General features: G+C 57.7%; 1 protein-coding gene across 2 annotated transcripts; it reads right to left on the bottom strand.

The window, feature by feature from the left end:
• Positions 1–1,580: 1,580 nt before the first annotated feature.
• On the bottom strand, positions 1,581–18,684 carry CHST1 (carbohydrate sulfotransferase 1). 2 transcript variants are annotated; one of them, XM_022592177.3, is made up of 4 exons: positions 18,267–18,684; positions 5,662–5,784; positions 4,890–4,983; positions 1,581–3,704 (listed from the first exon to the last, which is right to left on the bottom strand). In XM_022592177.3, exon 4 carries the CDS (start codon positions 3,660–3,662, stop codon positions 2,427–2,429), a length of 1,236 nt encoding a protein of 411 aa, XP_022447885.1. In that variant the 5' UTR covers positions 3,663–3,704; positions 4,890–4,983; positions 5,662–5,784; positions 18,267–18,684; the 3' UTR covers positions 1,581–2,426. The 2 variants fall into 2 exon arrangements, with proteins under 2 accessions (XP_022447885.1, XP_089771023.1); XM_089914897.1 differs by lacking the exon at positions 18,267–18,684 and having other exon boundaries at positions 5,662–6,463.
• Between the last annotated feature and the right edge of the window lie 1,353 nt (positions 18,685–20,037).

Below are 20,037 nucleotides of genomic sequence, written 5' to 3'. Positions count from 1 at the left end.
AGGGCCTATAATCAGGATATATAGGGGCCTATGATCAGGATAACTGAACTAATCTGATAAAACCAAGGAAGTGTTGATAATGAAAATAAGACCCAAAGGATGAGCAGACATTAATTAGATTAAGAGGGGAATAGGAGTAACCCAGGCATGAGGAATGATCTAGGCAAAGACCCTGAAATGAGCCAGAGTGCCATGTGCATCGGCTAGCTTCTGCTGCGTAACAAGCCACTCCAAAATTTAGTTGCTTCAAACAACAACCACTTTTTTTAACCCACAGTTTTGTAGGTCAGAAATTTGGCTGGGTTCAGCAAAGCAGTTCCAACAGTCTAGGCCAGACTGTGGCACTGACCTTGGCTGTGGCTTACTCATGCATCTGTGTTAGTTGCCAAGTCAGTGAGGAGCTGGCTGGCCATTGGCTGGGGCTCTTTTGTTCTTCACCTCATGGTCTGACATTCTCCAGCAAGCTACCCTGGGTTTCCTCCATAAGGCAGTTAAAGGCTTCCAAAAGGCAGCAAAAAGGGACAAGCTCCAAAGCTCAGGTACTTTTCATGCTGCTATACCCATCACTCTGACTATTGTCCCATTGGCTAAAGCAAGGCACATGGCTGAGCCCAAATCAGTGTGGGAGGGAGGGCACTAGCCAAGGGTGTGGTTATGGGGAGAGGGGGACAAACTGGGGACTCTAACCTCGGTGGGTTCAAGGAATTAAAAGAAAGCAGGAAGACCAGAGAGTGAATGTGAAGGGGAGCATGGTGAGGGTGAAACTAGAGTTGGGCAGGAGTCAGGACATGTGGGGCCTCCAAGAGCACTGAGAGTTGGGTCTTTACCCTAAAAGCAGGCCAGCACTCTGGTTTCTGATTCTCTGTCGTGCAGGCTTGGTTATCATAAATAAATCCTTTGAAGGCCGAACTGCCCTGGGTGACCTGGTAAAACGGCTCTTCCAAGCTTGAGAAGCCCAAGACCACTGGGGCTACCTAATCCCAGACAGACTCCCTCTGTCCCAGGACAACAAAGCTGTGAACTCCACCCTAGGGACCAGCTGTTTTCTTGGGAAAAGAGCTGGGGAAGCTGTTAAATTGCCAAGGATGGGAAAGGAAGTAAGCACAGCTGATGTTCCACCAGTGTAGACACCAGTACACCTGCACTACTTGTTAAAATCCTGGAATACTTTCAGACCACTGATAAGCAGCCACCGGCCTGAGCCAACACATCCCTTGAATATCCCTCCCCCACCTGGCTATCCTTTCCACAGACCCAGCAACTAATAGAGGTAACATCTGGCACAGGAAAGGGTCACCAGGACCTCATCAGGATCTCCAGACAGTGATTCGGCAAGCCATACCACTTGTTAAATATTTTGAACATCACCCCTGGCTATAAGGTGCCTGGTCTCAACTGACCGGAGGGAAATGAAACCGTGAACTCAGTGTTGAGGGTGATGAGGGTGATGTGAATTCTGAAAGCCAGCAACTGGTCATTGAATCCCCACCTCCATCTCCTTCTCTCTCCTCCGCAAAGCCAGAAACACCTAGACTCCACCGATTTCTGCCTTTGCCCGTTCAGAATGTCCCATAATCATATTCAGACATTATTGCACTCTTTTATTTACAGAAAACACATATAAAGCATTTCAATGTTCATTTAGCAAACCGAACCACTTTTTTTTTCTTCTTTTTGGCACAAAGAAATATCACAGATGGACCCCAAGATCAATCAGAAAACCATAACATTTATCAGCCATCACTGGTCCAGGGGCAGCCACAAGACTCAGACAGACGAACAGCATTGCCACAGACTGGAAAAAATAAACAAGGTCCACATTCACCTCACAGTAAAAACCTGCTCACCTGACAGGCAAGGGCAGGCAGGAGGGGGCAGTTTCTCTGCTCCAAGGGAGGGAGGGGCAGTGGGCATTGGGGGGCAGAAGGAGGATGGGGAGGGATAAACGCCATTCATAAATTAGAGAGAGGTGGCCTTTTTGTTTTTAACTTCTTACCTCGTAGAAGTAAGACTGCAAAAACTACCATACCCTCGCCACTCGTCCGTTGGAGAAGCTTCAGAAGTTGTGTGGTTTGGGGTGTCTCTCCTCTCAGGTGCCCGTGTGTGCGCGCGCATGTGTGAATGTGTAAGTGCGGTGCTTGTAAACATTGTCACCATCTACCAGAGACACACATCCTTGTGTCTGAACGGGGTGGGGCTGGGGCTGGACCCCACTTCAGGCCCCCTCTGCCCCAGAGATTCCTGTCCAAGACTTAGTGCAAATTTCAGAGACAAAGAGAGGCAGAGGAAGCGGGGTCTGGACAGGGGGTAGGGAGGACACAAAGACGGGGTGGGAGAGGGAGGGGTAAGTAAGGCAACAGTTCAAAACGGTCCATTTTATCAAAGCCGACACCGTGTCCCCCTCTCCCCCACCCACAGAGCCCTGGTCACGAGAAAGGGCGGAAGTCCCGCCCCTCCACCAAGCTGATGGAGGGGTTCTTGAGCTCCTCCTCCGACTTGGCCATCTTGTAGCCCAGCTGCGCCAGCACCCGCTGGCACGCGTTCTGGGCAAAGGCCACAATGTCGTAGGAGAGGCGGAAGCGCCACTTCTCGGCCGTGGCCGCCGAGTTTCGCACGGTGCCGTATTTGTGCTTGCCCAGGGTGGGGTCTCCCCGCGTGTTGTTCTGGATCCAGCGCGCCACGTGGCTGTCCAAGGGGATGCCCAGGAAGCCGTAGATCTCCTCGGTCTTCTTCATGGGGTTCCTGGCCAGGTCCTCGTAGCGCACCAGCATGTACTTGCCCTTGAGCCACGGGGGCCGCATGAGGCCGGTGGACACGGAGTTGGAGAAGTCCTCGCACACCGTGGTCAGCTGCGTCACGTCCAGGTTGTAGGGCTTCCTCCCGGTGCCGTACCAGAGCCGCCAGAGCCGGTACGTGTCGCGGAAGGTCTCGCTGCGGGAAGCCAGAATGCCACGTGGGTCTCGGACCAGCTGGATGACCTTGAGGTTTAACCGGGGGTCTTCAACCAGGGCCCGCAAGTCGTTAACCTCGGGCACCCGCACCGTCTTAATGGCCACGTGGCTGCGCTCCCGACAGGCCTCGGCGGCCACCGTCAAGTTTAGCAGGCCGCACTTGCGCACGCAGTCCCCCTCCTCCAGCACCAGGTCCGCGGAGCCCGGAGGGTCGCACACGGGGCGAGAGCACAGTACCCTGCTGGCCCCGCGGCGGAAGATCCTGTCGGTGGTGTGGTTGACGGGCGGCGGCTTGATGTAGTTCTCCAGGAAGTAGAGGTCACAGTCGTAGAGGCTCCTCAGGAGGTCACGGCTGGCTCCCAGCATGACCCGCCGATCCGCGGGGCTCTTGCCCTGGGTGAAGCGGGGGATGAGCGTGTTCTGGACGTGGTAGAGGGGCTCAAACAGGTAGAAGACGTCCAGGTGCTGGTTGAAGAGCTGGCCCACGAAGGAGGAGCCGCTGCGCGTGGTGGCCAGGATGAGGATGTGGGTCTTTCGGGAGAGGTTATAGGCGAAGGTGGGGCTCTCTTCGCACAGCCGCTCGGCCATCCCCGCCTCCGCCAGACCCGGGCAGGTGTGGAAGGACTTGGCGGTGAAGGTGCGAATGGCCGTGTACTGGATGGCGATGGAGGCCAGGGCAAGGAGGAGGACGGCCTTCCAGGAACATTGCATGGCTGGGCACCTTCATGGGGCTGCTTCTCCACCATGTGAGGTCTGTGGGCAAAGACGGGCAGCCATCAGGGAGCAGCCAGGCTTGGGTGCCTCCCAAGGCCAGCGGCACTGGCTTGCTCCCTTGGGGAAGCTGGCGCCCAGCCCGCCTGGGGAAGGGCTCCAGCTCCCTGCGTCAGTGCTCACACATGCATCTGAGGCCTACGCGGCTCCTGCACTAGACTTTACCATTCTCTGGGGACTCCTGGGAGCCTTTAGGGACTGGTTCCCATACCCTGGGGTTTACCCTTCCGAAGGCTGTGGGGTCTCCTATCATGAGCTGGGTTCCTCAGTGGGGCCTGACTGGGCAGGACCCCAACACTCCCAACTCCCCCACTTGGGAATGACCAGTTCCCAGCTCAAGCCATTCCCCTCTCACTGCCTGCCACCCCTGCCGGCATCTCCTAGGCCCACCTGCATCTCCTTCACCCCACGAGCTGGCACCCAGTTCCCCAGGTGGTCATCTTTCCTCCATCCCCTGCCCACCCCCAAGAGGAAGAAGAGTCCACGTCAGATGCCTCCCCCTGACCCAAGTCCTCATGCAGAAAGAACCCCTGCACACCGTGAGTTGGGGGGCTGCGAGCATCCCATGCCTACTGGGCCGGGAAAGGTGGACAACTGTGTCATGCCCTCCCCCCTGCCCCCCCAAAGTTACAGATGCAGGTGACTAGCTTATTCCAGAAGAGGACTTCCGGGGCTCACAGAGTCCCTAAGAGTCAGCAGGCCCAGAGCAGAGACAGGGTCCAGGGGCTGCTGAGAAGCATCCCTTCCTGGGCCCCAGCGCCCTCCAGGATTTCCTCCTGGCCACTGAGGGAGGGGTCCAGGCCATGGGGTAGATGACCCTACTGTCAGCAGAGTGAACTGGTTCCTCCAGCCCCCCTCCCCCAGCCAGTCCTCAAGGGCCTCCACCTTTAGGCCCTCACCCCCTTCTGCCCACAGGGTAAGCGCAGGGACCCCACTGTGATCCAACAGTGGCCCCAGAGAACACAGGCAGGGCAGTGAGAAGAGGAAGGGGTGGTACAGAAGGGGCATCTCGAGGAACTGAGAAAGCATGGGGGATGGGGAGGGCAGGGAGAGCAGGGAAGAGGAGCTAAGCTGGGCGTCGGAAAGCCGCCCCCCCCCCCCCCCCAGATGGGCTAGCTCGGTGACCAGCCCTGGGGAAGGCGGGGCAGAGAGGACTCCACGACTCACCAAAGAGGGGCTGTTCTGGGCTGGGCAGTCCGCAGCCGCCAGGTCTCCAGGCCCAGCCGGCAGTCACTGCCTGTGCAGCCCTGTGGCCACAAGACTGCAAGGAGAGAGGGAAGGCAGGGGTGCTGAAGGGGGGCTCCAGGCTCCTCCCTCCCCACCCCTTCTCTCCTGTGTCCTGCGCCCCACAGACAGCTCTCCAGGGCTGCACAGCAAAGGCCCTGCCTGCTCTCCCAGATTTATCACTGACTCAGAGCTCCAAATAACCCATTGCCATCTCTCATCCCCTGGATCCAGCCCTCTGAGGCCTGGGCTGCATCCCACCTCCTTCACCCACCTCTTCCACCCCCTACCCATATCCTCCTAGCAAGTCTCAGTCCCTGTGCTCACACCACGCCCCAGTGGGCAGGGAGCTGACGAGCCTGCCCGCCCAGCTGGCTGAGCATTGGTGCCCCACTTGGGCAAGCCCCCCGTGGAGGCACCCCTCCCAGCTACCACCAGAGGGAGCTGCGAAGAAATCCACCGGCCGCAAACACCCCCAGGCCTGGCGAGCTCCGTTCAGCTCTGGTGACCAGACTGACCCAACCAGATACAGCGGCTAGTGCCCAAGAACGAAACAGTCAGAGTCAAAGTTGTCCCAGCAAATGGGGCCGGGGCACAGTCCAGACTGGTTCTGCAGTTAAAATCAGCAGAGCATCCTGACCCTTTGCAATTCAACTTGTTCAGTGATTCCCCAAGAGGGGGGTTAGCGGAAGTCAGCAAGGACAGGGGTGCTCACCCCAGATCTCCAGGCGGAAGCGGTGGCTCAGCCGAGACCACCCACACGCTGAGGCCCAAGAGGAGGGGACAGCCAGGAAGTGAGGTTCCTCTTCTAGCCACCCGGAGAGAGGAGAACGGCTACCTGAAACTCAAAGCAAAAGTGGACCAGGGAGCATCCGGGATCTGGATGCTCTTCACAGATCCTAAGTTAAAACACCAAGATGGCAACGTTATTTTTGTTAGTGTCTACTGAGTATTTCCTAAGTGCTAAGCGGTTTCCCCGCCCTAGCTCATCAATTCCCCGCAAGAACTTGACATGGAAAGTATTGGCTCCATTTCACAGAAGAGAAAGCTGAGGCACAGAGAGGTGGAGAAACCTACCTGAACTCACATGCTTGGCTTACCCCCATCTAGCAGGTTCCCCAGAGCCCACTCTCCTTCCTTCTAAGGAGATTTGATTTACTGTTCCTCCAGGTTACCTGTACTTGGTCTTCGAACATGCATTCAATTAATGCCCCCCCGCCCCGCATTTGTGAATCAGCGTGAGAGGGACCGGACATTAGAAGGGGACTTCAGACGGTTTCTGAGACTTAAGAGCACGTTTCTTCCCTTTGCTGTCTGGTCTGGTCGATCTACTGGCTCGTGGCTGATGGGGTGAACTCCTGTGCCTTGTGAATCTGCTTCCCACATCCCCTGTATGGAACGACTCCCTTGAGGGCAGGGCGAGTAGGTCCTCATTTCCCAAACCTGCAGTGCTGCCTGGCTCGGCTCACTCACCCAACTCGCCATATCATGTTGTTCCTTACAGCCCCCTCTGGAAGGCCACCGCCATCGTTCAGATGATGAAATTAAGATTCAAAGACTAAGCAAACGGGCATGATAAGCAAGGAAGAAGTAGCAGAGACTCGAATCCCTCTGGGACAGACTCTTAGGCCAGTGCTGTGGCCCCTTCACACCAGCACAGTGGGGAAGAAACATGCTGAAGCTTGAGGAGGGGCACAGAAGCTGGAGTGAGATGGCAGGGGGCCGGCTGAGGCTCTGGGGCCTAGGAGTCCTGTTTTAAGTATGAAACTCCACTTGGTACCTAGAGGAAGCAGTACCATGTCACCAGGTGGCAGTAAATAGGGGAAAGCACAGTCTAAATTCTAGGGAAACTCCCAGTGTAACCAGAGAAACACCACAGCCCTGACCACATCCCATCCCACCATGCCTCACCCCACCACAGCAGAAGGTGCCGTCTCCATCGGTACCCAGAGAGAACAGCTTCTCTGCATTAAATGTGACTCCCCTGCAAAGTGCAGGCCCACCCTTTCCAAGTGCCCCAAGACAAATGTGAACACCTTTAGAGAACAGGGAGGGAAAGCCACCAATATTCATGCAAAGTAATACTTTTAAGTTATTTAGGGGTCCATTCTTTAGTTGCAATGCTGTTTCGTTCCACTGTATTTCCTTTGTATTTATTCACAAGCATGTTAGTTACCTAGTATGAGCCAGGCACTGTTCTGGGCACTACGGATAAAATCACACAAAGGAAAGCAAGCACTTACTGGGCATTCGAGATGTTTCTCCCAGGCATATGCTCCCTTCCCAGGCATCAGTTCGTCTAGCCCTCACTAACCTTGTGAGGTCACAGTCCCATTCTACAGATAAGCAGACTGAGGTTCTGCAAGGTTAGATAACTTCCCCAAGCTCACACCCTTAGTAAGAGGTAGAGCCAGGATACCAGCTCGGGCGGTATGCTCTAGAGTCCATGCTCGAACCCTCCTCCCTGACCCACTCCCTCTTCAACTACATCCAACACCCTTTGGTCCCCACCAAGACAGGAAACAGAAGGCTTAAAGGGACTCCACTTAACTCTAGGATTCCAGTTCCAAAAACAATTCACCCAAGGTTATCTTTAAAGAGGAGCACCTTTCAGGGAGGAGACCATTTAAGTTTCTTCCCCCCACTTCCCCTCCCTACCGCCACCCAAAGAAACATAAGGCCAGGCCTGGAACCTGCTGTCTTTGTCAATAAATCAGAAGTAACTAAAGCATCATTGCAAAGTTATAAATCCCTAAAAAAGTAGGACTCGGATTCACTAGGTGCAGCCTGGACACACAGGAGGGGAATGTGTTTGAAGGCCCAGACACAAGCCATCCCCCTCCCCCCGCCCCAGGAGGGCAAAGCGAGGGCATGGGAACGGGAAGATGGAGGAAATCTGGCCCTCCTAGAACTGCCCCTGCTCTCCTGCCAGCCTGGCAGAGCCGGGGCCACGGCCGGCCAAGCATCCTTGGTATGCTGGAGGCATCTGCCCTGGAAACCAGAGGCCCCGAGGCCAGGCCCTTTGTTCCCAGGGGAGCTTTGGCCACTGCAAAGGACTCCTCAAGATCCTCATCCTCTAAGCCAGACTGTGAGCCCCAGAGCCCCTCTCTGGGCTTCTAGCAGCCTCTGGCATGGCCTCCCTCCACCTCTGGTTAGTCAAAATCCAGGCGAGCCTTAGACACAGGGGCCAAGAACCTGTAACTTCTGTTGGAAGTCACCCACTCCCAAAAGAAAGCTCAGATAAAGCAGGGCACGGGATGGGAGTGGAAAACACCTCTTCCTGGGAGAACTGTAATTCAGAACTAAGAGCTCAAGCCATGAAACCACCTGGATCTGTCACTTAGCAGGTGCATGGACCCGGGTGACTCACCAGTTGTCTCTGAGCCTCCGTCTCCCCACCCGTAAAGGAGGTACAAACATAGCGGTGGTTATATGAACAGGCATATAATAGGGCACAGCCTTGTGCTTGGGACAGTGGCTCTGGCACTAGCCCCGTTGATGGCCAGATTTCTCAATCTCCCTGGACCTTCGTGTTCTCACCTGAGAAGTAGGGACAATCTTAACAAGGCTGTTGTAAGGACTAATTGGTTAATACAGTGCCTGGCATGGAGTAGGCACTCAACAAATGTTACTATTATCATCATTAAATGTCTTGTTTGCTTTTTGTCTCAGGGAAGCCCCTCAGAACACATTATCACTCTCCCTAACCGCTGTGCCCAGACCTCTGCCAGGCAGGTCTCTGCCCAAAACCCCTTCTTCCCTCGGCTCCTCTCCCAGCCTGGGAGCTTTCTCCTGCGGAGCCACCGCAGTGGCTTTCCTACCTCCCTCTAGTGGCCACGTCCTGTAGTGCAGCCTCTTAGCGCTGCGTCTTTGCTGGGTTCAGAAGTCCTGGCTGGTTGGCTGCAGCCTAACGTGAGGATGCAGGCAGCGGGAGGTGATGTTGCAGGTGGCATGAGGTGTGAGGATGACACGCCACCCCCTCTCCCTCACCCACACAGCAAGAGGCAAGCAGCAACAGGCAGCCTCACATCATCTGGAGGGCCTCTGCTTCCTAGTCTCATTCCGCTCTGGCAGGGGAAGGAACCCTAAACTGAATGTCACAGGCAGGGGCAGCCCACAGGCTCGGCATTTCCCCGGCTGGGTGACCTTGGACTCACCCGCCTGGCCTCTTTGCGCCTCAGTTTTTCCATAGATCCAATGACTCTAAGGGCTTCCCAGATCTGGCCACTGGAGTTTTCTGATACCAGGAAGACCCCATACTCCATCCTCAGAGTCAGGGCCACCCTCGCTGCAGGCTGGGGGACCCTCCTTCGGAAGTGGGAAGGCTCCAGTCACCTTCCAAGAATATACCAGGGCTGGCAGCTCTGCCCCTGCCTCAGTCTGATCCGTGGCTGCCCCAGTGAGGCCTAAGGACCAAGGGGCTCTGCCCTCTGCAGAGTTAGCCCCTGCCACCTGCTCTATTAAATCCCATGCAACACAGTGCTATGGATCTTTGTCTTTACTGGGCCACGGACCCCCCTTGGAGAGACACAATCCCTCTTCCCAGGAAGCCCCATTTGTGCCCACAATTTAATACACACAATTAGAAGGTTCTTAAACGTCCTAAAACTCACATGTGGGCATCCCTTCTCTTCCCTAGAGGCTTAACCCCTTCATTATTAGCATTCTCCTCGACCCTAGGGTTTTCTTTTCAACTGATTCTATCCGAGAAGGCTCCACAGATGTGTAAGCACTGATGTGGAAACATCACCCGAAATATTAAGTAAAAAATCTAGGGCCAAAAAAGACATGGGCAATAGTGTGCCACCATTTCTCATTTTTAAAAAGGGGATGTGTGTGAATATATATCTATGTATTTGAATGTATGCATGAACAACCACAAGAACTTGCACTGAACCAGTTAACTGTAGCTGCCCAGTGGGAGGAGCTAGGAGACGGGTGGGAGGAAGGCATAGTTTATACTGAGTGTGTTGTTTCAGTTTGAGTTTATTAACCTTGGGGGACAGAGTGAAGCTACCCCACGCAAGAACTGGAGGGGACAGGGTGGGGCACTGAAACTCAGCACTGGCGTCTCACTGTGTCCCCGATTCCGTCCCCAGGGCACTGCCGGCCAGCTCTCTCCTCCCACATTTCCAAGGCACCAGGGTTGAATTCACCACCTTTCTGCCAGAACTGGGCTTGGTCTGCTCAGGTGGGGGACAGCAGTCACCTGGGGCTGCTGAGACAAGGCAGCAGCTGAAAAAGGGCGAGACCTCAAAAGGGGGCCTGGGGCTTTGGGGAGCAGCTAAGGCCTGAGTTGGGGAAATGACTCCCCTCCCCGTTTTTTCTCCCTGTCACTATTTTCCTCCTTTTGTGAAGCCCTGGGGAGACAGGAAAAGCAGAGGAAGAAACCTGAACATTGTATTTCTCACCAGACTCAGGAGCCAGTATGGAGGGGCCCCAAGGCTCTGGGGTCCCAGGAACTGGAGCAAGGGGCAGAGGGAACTGGACGGGGGCGGGGGGGGGGGAGTTGGCAAACAGGCCTCTGGGATGGAGACTGCAGAAAGGAAATGCTTAATCCCTGCGTCTGCAGTGGCCAGCATCGATCCACCATAAATGTTTGTTTAGTTAAGCCTAAAACACATAAAACGGCAAGGTTTTTTCTTCCTAAGGAAAATGGGGTGATGAAAATGAGGCAAGGGGAAAACAGGGGTACGAAAGTCTGAAAGAACTAGGAGCCACGTAGTATACAACAGCCAAGACACTTCTGGGCGACACAGACAGGTCAGAGCTACCTGGCTGCCAGTGGGAAAAAGGAAATATTTCACTTACACGTTTCATAGCATCCGTGAGATGAAGATTAAAGCACCTGCTCAAGAGATGCCCAGCTATTACTGATACTGAATCCAGCACAAGATTTCTTCTTAAGGGTCTCCTAGAGAGCCCTGAGCAGGTAGACCTCACACCTAATAAGTCCAAGGAGAAGCTTCGCAGGGCTGTGTCCTGAATCAACCTTCAAGGCGAGCGGTATGCCCACATAGAGTTCAGCCAGTGCAACCTTCCAGGGGAGGCGATCTGGTGGGGTCCAAACTCAGCCTCTGTGGTCTGGGTCAGCCAAGGGGTTACTGGAGGCCCCAGTGCTTCTTTGTCTTTGGAGTCGTGCCCCCTCAACCTGAAACACTGTGGGGGTCTATGTATGGTCCTTCTCCCCAGAATCTGCACCAACACGAACATGGATTTCGTGTACAACCTCTATAGCGCCCGGGCCCTGTGGCTTATCCACAGACCCCACAGAACCAGAACATCCTTCGGGCACCTCCAATGAGGGCAAGTTCTTACAATCGTGGTTCCAAGGACAAGCATCCAGAGGGTGACCGTCCACCAACTTGTCACCATCAGCAGAGTTGCCTGGCTGCCTCTTAGGAGCTCTGGTGTCTCCAGCGTCCACAAGTGAGGACCCTGGGGACATGCATGTTGTCTCAAGCCTCCCTGAGAAGTTACCCACAGGCATGCAAGGCAGCAGGCTGGGTGGTGGTTGGGCACCCTGGCTGCGGGGCCAGCCAGGCCCGGGTTGACTCCCACTGCTGATGCCTTACAGCTATGAGACCTTGTGCAGGGCACCTAACCTCAATAGGTCTCAGTTGCCTTTATCTATGAAATGGGAAAGACGATCACAGAATCTTTCGAGTATTTGGGCTGTGAGAGAGAAAGCTGACGAAGCTCAGCACAGGGCTGGGCACAGAGCAGGACTCATTAAGTAAGAACCCTGGGCATGATTTTTAGGGACTACTCTAACCTACAAACAGGCTACAGTGGCCTGGAAACGTTCAAGGAATCAAAGCAGTGCCACAGCCTCCTCCATGAAGCTCCCACCATCCGTGGGGTTGGAGACCCTTGTTGTTCGGGCTTTAGAGACTACGTACTGCCCTGCCCTGGGCCCAGCGGGTCAGCGGGTCCGGCCCGACCTGAGGGAAGTTTTCCCCAGCAGCGGGGAGACGGACCGACCTCCTGGCACAAGGCTCCAGCGTGCCCGACTCCCCACCGGGGAGCAGTGAGTCAGAAGGGCCCGGTTCCCTGTCTCAGGCTGAACCTACCACAGCCCGGCCTACGGCCTGTGGTAGGCGGGACCCTTCTGCACCGACACTGGGCGGAAAGGCCCCGGTTTCCTGTCCCCCCTCCCCTCCGCAGCAGCCACAGCCTGAGTCGGAGAGTACCCAGGCCCCACCCCCTGGATACCGGGGCTTCGGCCCCTCCTCCCAGCTTCAAGGACGGGAAACCGCCAACAGGAGCTAAAGCACAGGGGGCTGCTGCTGGGGGAGCGGGGCAGGGCCATCTGTCCCTGGATCCTGGAGTCTCCAGGCTCGGGCCACCTGCCTAAGGCCCAGCTGGTCCCTGGGGATGAGGGAGGGAGGGCTGGGCGCAGGGGGAGGCTCACCTGAGCCTGGGGGCTATAACACTGTATGGAGGGGCTGCGGGAGCGGATACCCAGATATGATCACGGTCCTGGCTCCCATCGAATGGCTTCTTACCGCAGGTACCACTGCCATCTTTCACAGGTGAGGAGCACGAGGCTCGGGCAAGTGAGGGAACTCGTCCAAGTGCGCGTAGCTAGTCCGTGGTAGGGCCAGGATTCAAGCTCAGCTCCGAGGACCCCCAAGCCCCAGCCCTAACCACAAAGCTTAAGCCCTCAGGCCACACCCAAGAGCAAGATTGGCACCCAGCACCAGGAGACTAGAGGGGAGGGGCAGGGAGTGCCAGGGCCAAGGTGGCCACCAGGGTCCCCACACACACTGTTGCCAACCCTGACCTCGGCATTCACCCAAACCCAGACGTGGGCTCATCCAACCTAGTGACCGTCTCCAAGGATCAGACCCCTGCGGTGTCAGCTGGAGGGATGCGGGCTGCCTAGGGCCCTTCCTGCCTGGTTCCCAGCACATCACATGCGTGAGCTTGGGTACCTTCTCACCACTTCCCAGGGGGTACTACCTCCCCAGCTGGATGACGAAGGGGCGATCATCGCAAAGATTACAAGAGGTAATGGGTGCGGACCAGCCTGGTGCTGCGTCCCACGTGATAGGCAGCAACCAAAACGCACTCTGCTCCCCACTCCCGGGCTCCAGGTCTGGCTAGGCAAGTAGAGGGCAGAGTGGGTGGCTTCATGGCCAGGAATGCCCAAATCCTATGCGGCCAAGAGGACACCAAAGATGTCTTCATTACCACCTTGCCTGAAGTGGTCTGGAATGGGGCAAAGGGTTTGGGCTCAAGGCCCCGAGGTCCCCACTGGTCCCTAAGCCCAGAACTTACCACCAGCCTGCAGCTGGTCCCAAGGATGCCAGACAGTTCAATCTGTCAGTCCTCTGTCTCCTGGATGAGAAGCGTTAGGGGGAGCCCCTCACTGGTAACATGAGTATCCCTGCAGGGACAACAGGGACCTCCAGAAGACATAATGGCGGCTGCTCATGGAGGGCCCACCTCACAGGTGAGGGACCGAGGCTCACAGAGGTTACGCAACTCGTTCTCACAGCTGAGAACTGGATGCTGGCCACGGGGTGCTGTGCGTGAGGTGCACATGCAGCGAAGTTCTCCCCTGTCCAAGGTGTTCCCTAAAGGCTTCCCTTCCTTCCCTCTCTGACCCGCTAAAATCCTTGGTCAGAGCCACTCCAGTTACTCTCCTGACGCTGTACACCCTGTAAGGTGCACTTAAGTGGTTAGGAGCAACACAGCAGAGGGTGACAAACAGACCTTGGATCCAGGGCAGCCTTACCCTCCCAAGACCTTAGCAGGCCCCTGGGGAGGGGAGATCATGCCCACCTCCCAGGGGAGGTGAGGGGCTTAACTAAGATCCCAAGCATAATGCTCTTAGCGTTATGGTAACGCTCCCAGTGCATGGTGCCAGGTACTCACTCAGTGATACCTTCGGAATGTCAGCATCACACTTGTCTGTCGTCTTCATCTGCTTACAGAATCCCTGAGGGAGGGCACCAGGCCCCCTGCACACCCCCACCCCCAGTGCACAGCTTGGGGCCCCCAGAACATGGCAGGGACTCAGTGGGTGCCAAACTACTCACTCCCCCAAGCAGAGACCGGGAGAAGGGGAGGGCTGTGCTCTGTTCCCCATCCCAGAGGAAGAAGAGATGAGCATTCCCGACAATTCCCAGCCCACAGCCTTGCAACTCTAATCAAGGAGCAAACACAAAGAGGGAATCTCTAAACATTTAGAAAACGCAGGAACTCTGTGCCCCACGCGGCACCGTGGGGCTTTATAAAGAACAAATCATGCCTGACAAACTTGATAGCTTTCTTGATAGAACTACAAGACTAGTAGATGAAGGAAATGCAGGCAGGGTAATATATCTTGATTTTTGGCAAAGCATTTGATACAGCGCCTCAAGCAATCTTACAAAACTAATTCAAACAGACTTGGCCCTAAGCACTTGTCATGGGGCTGAAAGCAAGAGGGGGCAGGTCCTAAGGGTCCTGGGTGGAGGAGGCAAAGCCAGGGGTAAGGGGTTGAGGGACAGAGTCTGGGAGAGGGGGCAGGGCTGCGAAGACCCAGCGCTGGGTCAGATCTCATCTAACATCTTCATTAACGAGCCTGAGAGAGGGAGTAAACAGTCTGTTAATGAAATTTGCAGAGGCTTTAAATTAGGTGGTGTTGTGAACACGAATGAGGATGGCAAAGCGGCCCAGAGAGGCCCGAGGGAAGAACCTTGGCAGGAAACTGTCAGCATGGAGGAGGGTGGGGAAGGTTCTGGGCAGCATCTGGGGCTACCTGGAGAGCCAGGGAAGAGGGATGGGCATCCCCAGGGCTGGGGTGGAGCTGGGAGCAGCCACGGCTAGCTTGGTGATGGCTTTAACAGGCAAACCCCAATTATCTCAGTTTTCCCACCTGTAAAATAGGACGGACAAGCAGATAAAATAGGACGGACAAGAGGATGCTTTGCAGCTCTGAGAGCTGGTACTGATACAGGGATTGCCTTTAGGGAGCTTGGAGCTGAAGCCCACCTTATGGGAGGGGAGGAGGGGAACAGTGACACGGAAAGGAGGAGGGGCTGTCTGCAGGCCAGGGAGGGGAGGGCAGCAACTGAAAGAAGGGCGGGTGAGGGAGACTGGCTGGGCCATCACTGGAGCTCAGAGTGCCCTCAAGCCACGCACAGACGCTGCCGAGGCAGGCGCTGCTGGGCTAAGGAGGTGTGGGCAGGTGGGCAGTAGCGCACCAGCTGGCGCCTCAGGCTGGAGCCCCGAGCCAGTCCAGACCTGTAGGGTACGCTGGGAACACTTCAGCAGCAGAGGTTCTAACCTGCGGAGCTGAGGAGGCCAGCGTCTGTTATCTTTCTGGAGAGTTCCTGACCCCTGTTTGGTGGATCATCGGGAGATGCTTCTCCAGCCAGGTGAACCGGCCTCTCCAGGATCAGGGCAAGTTGCCCCATTCCGGTCCCCTCTCTCTGTCCTCAAAGCCTGGACCTCTCCTGCCCCTCTGCCTCTGGCCCAATTTCAAGGGGGCTGAAGCGGGAAGCTGCCCATCCATTTGGACTTGGAGGATTTGTTCCCACAAAGCTCCTAGACAGGTGGGGTCTGAACGGGAGCCAGGACTCCCTAGCGTGGTGCTCAAGCCCTCGGCAACCTAAATAAGTGCTCCGTGGGAGGAAGAAATGCATGGCTGGTTCCCAGCTGGGGGTGCACCGGCACTGCTGGGGAGGCTCTTCCAAAGCAGGAGGCCAGCCCTGCCAGATGTCAAGACCACCTGCCAAATGCAGAGGATGGATCCAGGTGAATGCACTGCCAGGGGCGTTCCTTCCAACACCTGAATTAATAATAATGACACTTACTGAGCACTTACTATGGCTGCGTTCTGAGTGTCTTCCTCATATTAATGCATTTGACCTTCCCAACAACCCCATGAGGTAGGTAAAGTGCTCTTATTTTCCCCATTTCACAGAGGAGGAGACTGAGGCGTACGGTGGCGGCCATAAGCCTTGGCACCTAGTCAGAAAGCCCATGGGAGAAGCAGCAACCTGCCAAGAGCCACAGAGGGAGCCGAGCAGCTCCTGGGGCGGGAGGGGCATAACCCCAGTGGGTGGGGAGAGGCAGCCCCTCCTGTAAGGACCCCAGAGCCTTGCCCAGCCTCTCCCTGCCCCCCTTGAAGGGAGTTGGTCCAACTCCTGCCACACTTGTGGAGCCTGATTTTACTATATGTTTCCCTTCTCCCCCACCAGCGCTGGCCGCGCTACACCGAGTCCTCTGAACAAGTCTGTTTCCATAGAAACCATACAGTGACTCAGGGCTTCGGGACCTTCTCTGAACCAGATTATGAATATCAAATGCTCTCTCCCCGCACCAATGCAGAGTGCGTTGGAAAAGTAAAGAGAGACCCACAGTGGGCAAGGGAGAGAAACAGGAATGTGGGCAAGGGGAACTGGGGGTGGGGCACAAGCCTGCACCCCCCCCGCAATGAAAGCATGGCATCTGGGACCCCCTGCAGACTCTGGAGCACAGATGTACACCTCCCCCGTGTGTGTGCAGCCGGTACACACATACCCCTATATGAGCTCCGTCGGCACCACTCCTCCTCTGGAAGTAGGGCCCTGTGGGCGGGGAACAGGGAGGTAAGGGGGCTCTACATCCCTTCTAATGCGGGGGCGGGGGGACTTCAGGGCCTGGGAAGAGGGAAGCTTGTCTGCAAGAGGAGCTTGACTTCAGATGTAGAAGAGCAAACCTCTGGCCAAAAACATTGCAATACTCAGCAAAGAGGGAAATTTGGATTTTAGGGGGGAAATGTGTTTCTGCTTTGAGGTGGGGAGGTCGGCATTGTTTGTGCCAGGAGGGAGGCGGCGCTATGATTTCAAAGCCTCAGCGGGGTTGGGGGAATCATTAGAAGAGACTTCCTCTCACTTGCCCTCCCACCCTGGCCTGGCCTAGGCCGCTCACCTGCCCTGATCAGAACAGCAGCAGGGAAATGAAAGTTTGCAATGCCAGGCTCCTAGCCTCTCTCAGGGGGCTAAGGCCCCAGGGCAAATCCACCCCCTCCTTTCCCCAGTAGCTCCCTGAAAACCCAGGAGGGAGGGGAAGAGAATAGGTTGGAGGCTTGATACCTCCCCAGTGAATCCGATGTGTGAGTCATGACGGTGAGAGCACTTAGAAAAAGAAACAGGGTCATGGTGATGCCTGTTAAGTGTCCCCAGCAGCCGAGGACTGGAGCCCCGGTACTGCCTGCCCAGGTAAGGTCTCTCTGCCTGAGACAGCCAGCCCCACCTCAAGGGGTTGAGGAACCCTTGAAGCAGGTACCTGGTACCTCGGCCCCCACCTGCTTGCCTCTTATACCTACAGCTCCTCTGGCCTCCCAGCCAGGATGCCTACCTCCTGCCCCCAATCCCAGGTCCCCTCTGCCTCCAGCCCCTATCGGCCCTCGGGAAGATGCTGGGCTCAATGTCTGTCCTTGACTGGACATCCACCTCCCCATCTCCTGCCCCCACCTCTCTGTCAAAGGTCTAAGCCCATCCTCTGGCACTTGGACTCCCCAGTGGCCTTTCTTAGAAGCCTCCAGCTTAGGAGCAGTGTTCAAGTCCATCCGGAGAAAAGCTGCACCAGAGGTGAGGAAAGTAATCCTGGGAAGGGGCAGGCGCAGGATGGGGACGGAGGTATCCTGTGGTATCAAAATTCAGGCCAAGGTGCCACCCTAGGACGACCATTAGGTCTTACCTTTTAACCCCTAGCTTCCCGGCCAAGGCCGCTCTGGGTTCCCAGAGCCCGGGAGGCGCTGCTCTCCGGGTCCTACCCAGGGAAGAGCAGGAGGGTGGTTCTGGCTTCCGCGGGGGTTCTGCACCTTCCAGCAGCCCCTGCCCCGCCCGCCCCCCGACCAGTTCAGCGCAGAGTGGTCGGTGCCGGTGCGGGGCAGGGGCGGGGGGCAGGAAGCAGGAGGCTGCCCCTGTCTCCGCGTGCAACCCTGGTTTGGAAAGTTGGTGCAGGCGTGGGGACCTCAGGGTTTCCAGGCTTCTCAGCAGCCCGGAGCCGGGCAGGCTGTGGGACGATGAGCCTCGGGCAGCCCCCAAGTGCGCTTCGCAGCGAAGGGGAGCGGGCGCCCCGGGGCCGCCGCGCGTCTCAAGTTTGCTGCCTCCCCAAATGGGGGCGGGGAGGGCTAGGGTGAGCGCGGCGCTCACCCACCGCCAGCCCGGGAAGCCCTTTCCTGCGCCCGACAAGCTGCTGTCCTCCCCCCGCCCCGCACCGCCCTCAGCGACCGTCCCCGAGCGGAGGGGCGTCTCCCACCGCGCCCGCGCCCCTCCCGGCTGCTACGGTCAGTGTCCGCGCCCGCCCGCCCCGGGGCCCGCCGGGCCCGGCCGGTACCTGGTCCGGGGCGCACCGGGAGCCGCTGCAGCGCCCCGCGCCGGCTCCATCCTCGGGTCTGGAGTCAGGCTCGCGGGGGGCCGGCGGGCGGCGGTGGCGGCGGCGGCGGCGGCGGCATCCTCCGCCCCCCACGCCCTCCTCCTCGGCCTCCCTCCTCCCTCCTCTTCCACCGCCTCCGCGCGCCCCTCACGGGCCCCTCTTCATGGCCCGGGGGCGCGAGCCCGGGCCAGCTGAGACCGTTCTCCGGAGCAGGGCGCGGGACCGGGGACGGGAACGCGAGGGCCCCAGGGGCGCCGGGCCGTGGGCCGGGACCCGGAGCGCCGCAGCCCGGGGCGACGGAGGAGAGCAGCAGCCGCAAGCGCCTGAGCCTCGCCGAGCGCCCGCCCGCCCTGGGTCCCGAGTCCTGAGCAGCGGCAGCGGCGGCGGCGGCGGCGGCGGCGGCGGCGGCGGCCGCTACAGCGCCGAGCGAGCGGCAGGCGCTGCGGTCCGGGCTCCACCCCCCAAAGCCGCCCGCCCCTCGGCTGCCGCCCGCCCCCTGCTCTTCCCCACCCCTCCACCGCGCGCCCTCAGACTCCCCGCGCCTCCTGCCGGCTCCCGCTCCCCGCTCTGCCCCAGCCACCAGCGCTAGCGACACCCCCTCCACAGGCCGGTTCCTGTGACAACCCACCCAAACCCGGGGGAGCCACACCTACACCCCGGGTTTTGGGAGACCGGGGAGCGAGGGCGAAGGCTACCCATTGGCACCTCTTTCCGTACCCTCTCCCCACCCCCCGCCCCGCCCCCCGGGGGCGCTCTCCGAGGGCCTTCTGCCTGAGTGCCCCTCCCCCTCCAGAATTTCGGCTGGAGCCCCAGCCTAGCCCCGGGCCCGGCTGTCCTCTACCCCTTCCCTAGCCAGCGCAACGGGTGCGCGGGTGGGACACTCCAAAACCCAGAACAGGAGCCAACCATCTTTTAGTGCCAATACCTCAACACGCACCCCTAGCCCACCCCCTCCACCCCCTTTACTTCTCAGCTGTGTAGATGAATCATTTGCCCCTGTTCCATTTGTACCTCTTGGGCAGGGTCAAGGGGGTGGTTGGGTGGGGGGGCATTAAGGAGGATTTGCTGGCAGAACCTCTTCCAGGCCAGTGCCACCCCCGCCCTGCCCAGCCCCTTCCCACCAGCCCTTGGCACTCCTAGGTGGAAACCTGGAGTCACTGCTGCCCTTACGTAGGGAGACCTGCCCACAGAGCCCACAGCCCGCAGGCTGAGCGCCTCAGCCTCCCATTCTTTGCACAAATATTGACTGAGCATCTCCCGCAGGCCAGGCCTGCATGGGCACCAGGGACTCGGTGACAAGACAAACGGACCCCTGGCCTCTCAGAGTGAAGTGTAGGAGAAGCAGGGTAAACAGGCAGAGAATACATGAGATTAGTGGCCCCTGGGCTGGAGGGGACAGCAGGAACGCGCAGCTCTGCCACTGCGTCTGAGCTGGGGCTGGCCACCACCGAAGCCTCACCTGGAGAAGGGGATGTGGTTGCACTGGCTGATCCCCTGTCCCTCCTCAGCTCTGACCAAGCAATCATCTTCTCAGGCCAGGAAAGGCAGTCAGCTTCCATCTCCACCCATCTCTGAATCTCTGATTTCCAGTCATAGCCAGACAGGGGCCAGAGAGCCACGGATGACTTGAGAACTTCCAGCACCCTGCGGAAGCCTCCTCGCCCAGGACTGAAGGCCGCCACCCAACCGCAAACAGTGTTGCAGAGTGTGGCACAGGAGCTCTTGGGTCACA

This window comes from Delphinapterus leucas, chromosome 7, assembly GCF_059928025.1.
Source record: "Delphinapterus leucas isolate spDelLeu-1000000601 "Yukka" chromosome 7, BTC_Dleu_Yukka2, whole genome shotgun sequence".
NCBI classification, from domain to species: Eukaryota; Metazoa; Chordata; class Mammalia; order Artiodactyla; family Monodontidae; genus Delphinapterus; species Delphinapterus leucas.
Note: the sequence above shows the minus strand (reverse complement) of the source record. Positions and strands in the feature narration are given on the sequence as shown.

Coding starts and splice junctions, on each gene's coding strand:
- CHST1 (XM_022592177.3), bottom strand. CDS start 3,662: ATGCAATGTTCCTGGAAGGCCGTCCTCCTCCTTGCCCTGGCCTCCATC.